At 39.0% G+C, this 1,245-nt stretch overlaps 1 protein-coding gene across 1 annotated transcript in view; it reads right to left on the bottom strand.

Moving 5' to 3' along the window:
- The window catches only part of LOC107576122 (receptor-type tyrosine-protein phosphatase zeta-like), a gene marked incomplete at its 3' end in the record, with an annotated part of 5,040 nt that extends 3,801 nt beyond the window's left edge, over window positions 1–1,239 (bottom strand). The window contains exons 1-2 of the mRNA XM_016262372.1: window positions 1,210–1,239; window positions 605–1,139 (exon numbers count right to left, since the gene is read on the bottom strand). Of these exons, the coding sequence (XP_016117858.1) occupies window positions 605–986 (382 nt within the window). The remainder of the gene's footprint in view (window positions 1–604; window positions 1,140–1,209) is intronic.
- Window positions 1,240–1,245: the final 6 nt, after the last annotated feature.

The raw sequence follows: 1,245 nt of genomic DNA, 5'->3' as shown, positions 1-1,245 counted from the left end.
ACACTTTTAAAAAGTTTTACTTTAAGTATATTTTAAATTTTTGTCATGCTTTAAAGTAGTACACTAATTTAGATGCGTTGACTGACATACTAAAGCACTTGAATATAATTTGAAATGTGTAATTACAAATCCACTGAAGTACAAGACATGCCAATTTCATTAGAAATATGACATTAAAACATATTTATAAACATATTTTAGTTTAACATAAATGTCATTATAAATGTCAATCATTATTTTCTGCAGTACACTGTCAAAAAAGCACTCTAATAGCATTTCATATCAATTTAAACTACAATACATTTTCATTTAATTGCAATTAACATGCATTACATTCAGTTCACACTTAAGTTTATTCTTTTAAAATAGATATTTCCGTAATAAGTACTCAAACACTTAAGTATGCTAAACTTAGGAGTATGCTACAAAGGAGATTGAAAGATGAAAACGGTTGGGAAACACTGCAATCACCAAACTACCTAGTACTATTGTTAGCTTTACCGCTAGTCATCTTCATAACCAGCGTGTCTATGACTTTCCTACAAGCAAGTTAGCATTTAGTGAGGTTTTGATTAAGAAAACACCCCGAAAAAGACTGTCTTACCATTAAACAGGGGCTGAGTGGTCTGAGAAATGATCTTCATAGACGCCGAAATTGCTGATTCAGTGGAGGCAGTGCTAGAGTTAGCTATTGAGGTTGTGTTTACTGCAGGTTTAGCGGTGGTATTTGAAGTTTTGGCTGTCATGGTTGAGGTTTCTTGGTCCTGAGCATCTGGCAGTGCAGTGAGAAGGTCGTTGTTTTGGGCTGGTGTGGGGTTTGTGGTGCTGGTGCTGAGGATGTCTTCATAGTAGACGTCTGTGACCTGCATGTTGCTGTGAGGAAGGTGGCCGCTCTCCTCTGGAAGGAGTCTGTTCAGTGGCCGTTTGGTCTCATTTCTGCTCTTGTTTTGGTCAGGTGACCATGACAGTGAAGACTCCTCTGTCATTTTTCGTCGGACTGTAATCGGGGTCGTCTTGACGACGGGGAACAGGAAGCCTGGTTGGTCCGTCGCCGTGGTGATGGAGATGGAACTCCCGGAATCACGGATGAGAATTCGGCCGGGCGGAGAGTTGGAAGCAGGTGGAGATGTTTCCTGAAACTGAAATACGTCATGTTTTACTCCAGATGCTCACAGAGATCCATAAAAATGTAGATTGTAAAAATATCACCTCATTATATTCCTCTGATTCTGTTAAATCGCCAAA

This window comes from Sinocyclocheilus grahami, unplaced genomic scaffold, assembly GCF_001515645.1.
Source record: "Sinocyclocheilus grahami isolate Dianchi unplaced genomic scaffold, SAMN03320097.WGS_v1.1 scaffold3235.1, whole genome shotgun sequence".
Lineage (NCBI taxonomy): Eukaryota > Metazoa > Chordata > Actinopteri > Cypriniformes > Cyprinidae > Sinocyclocheilus > Sinocyclocheilus grahami.
This window is presented reverse-complemented; position numbering and strand designations above follow the sequence as displayed.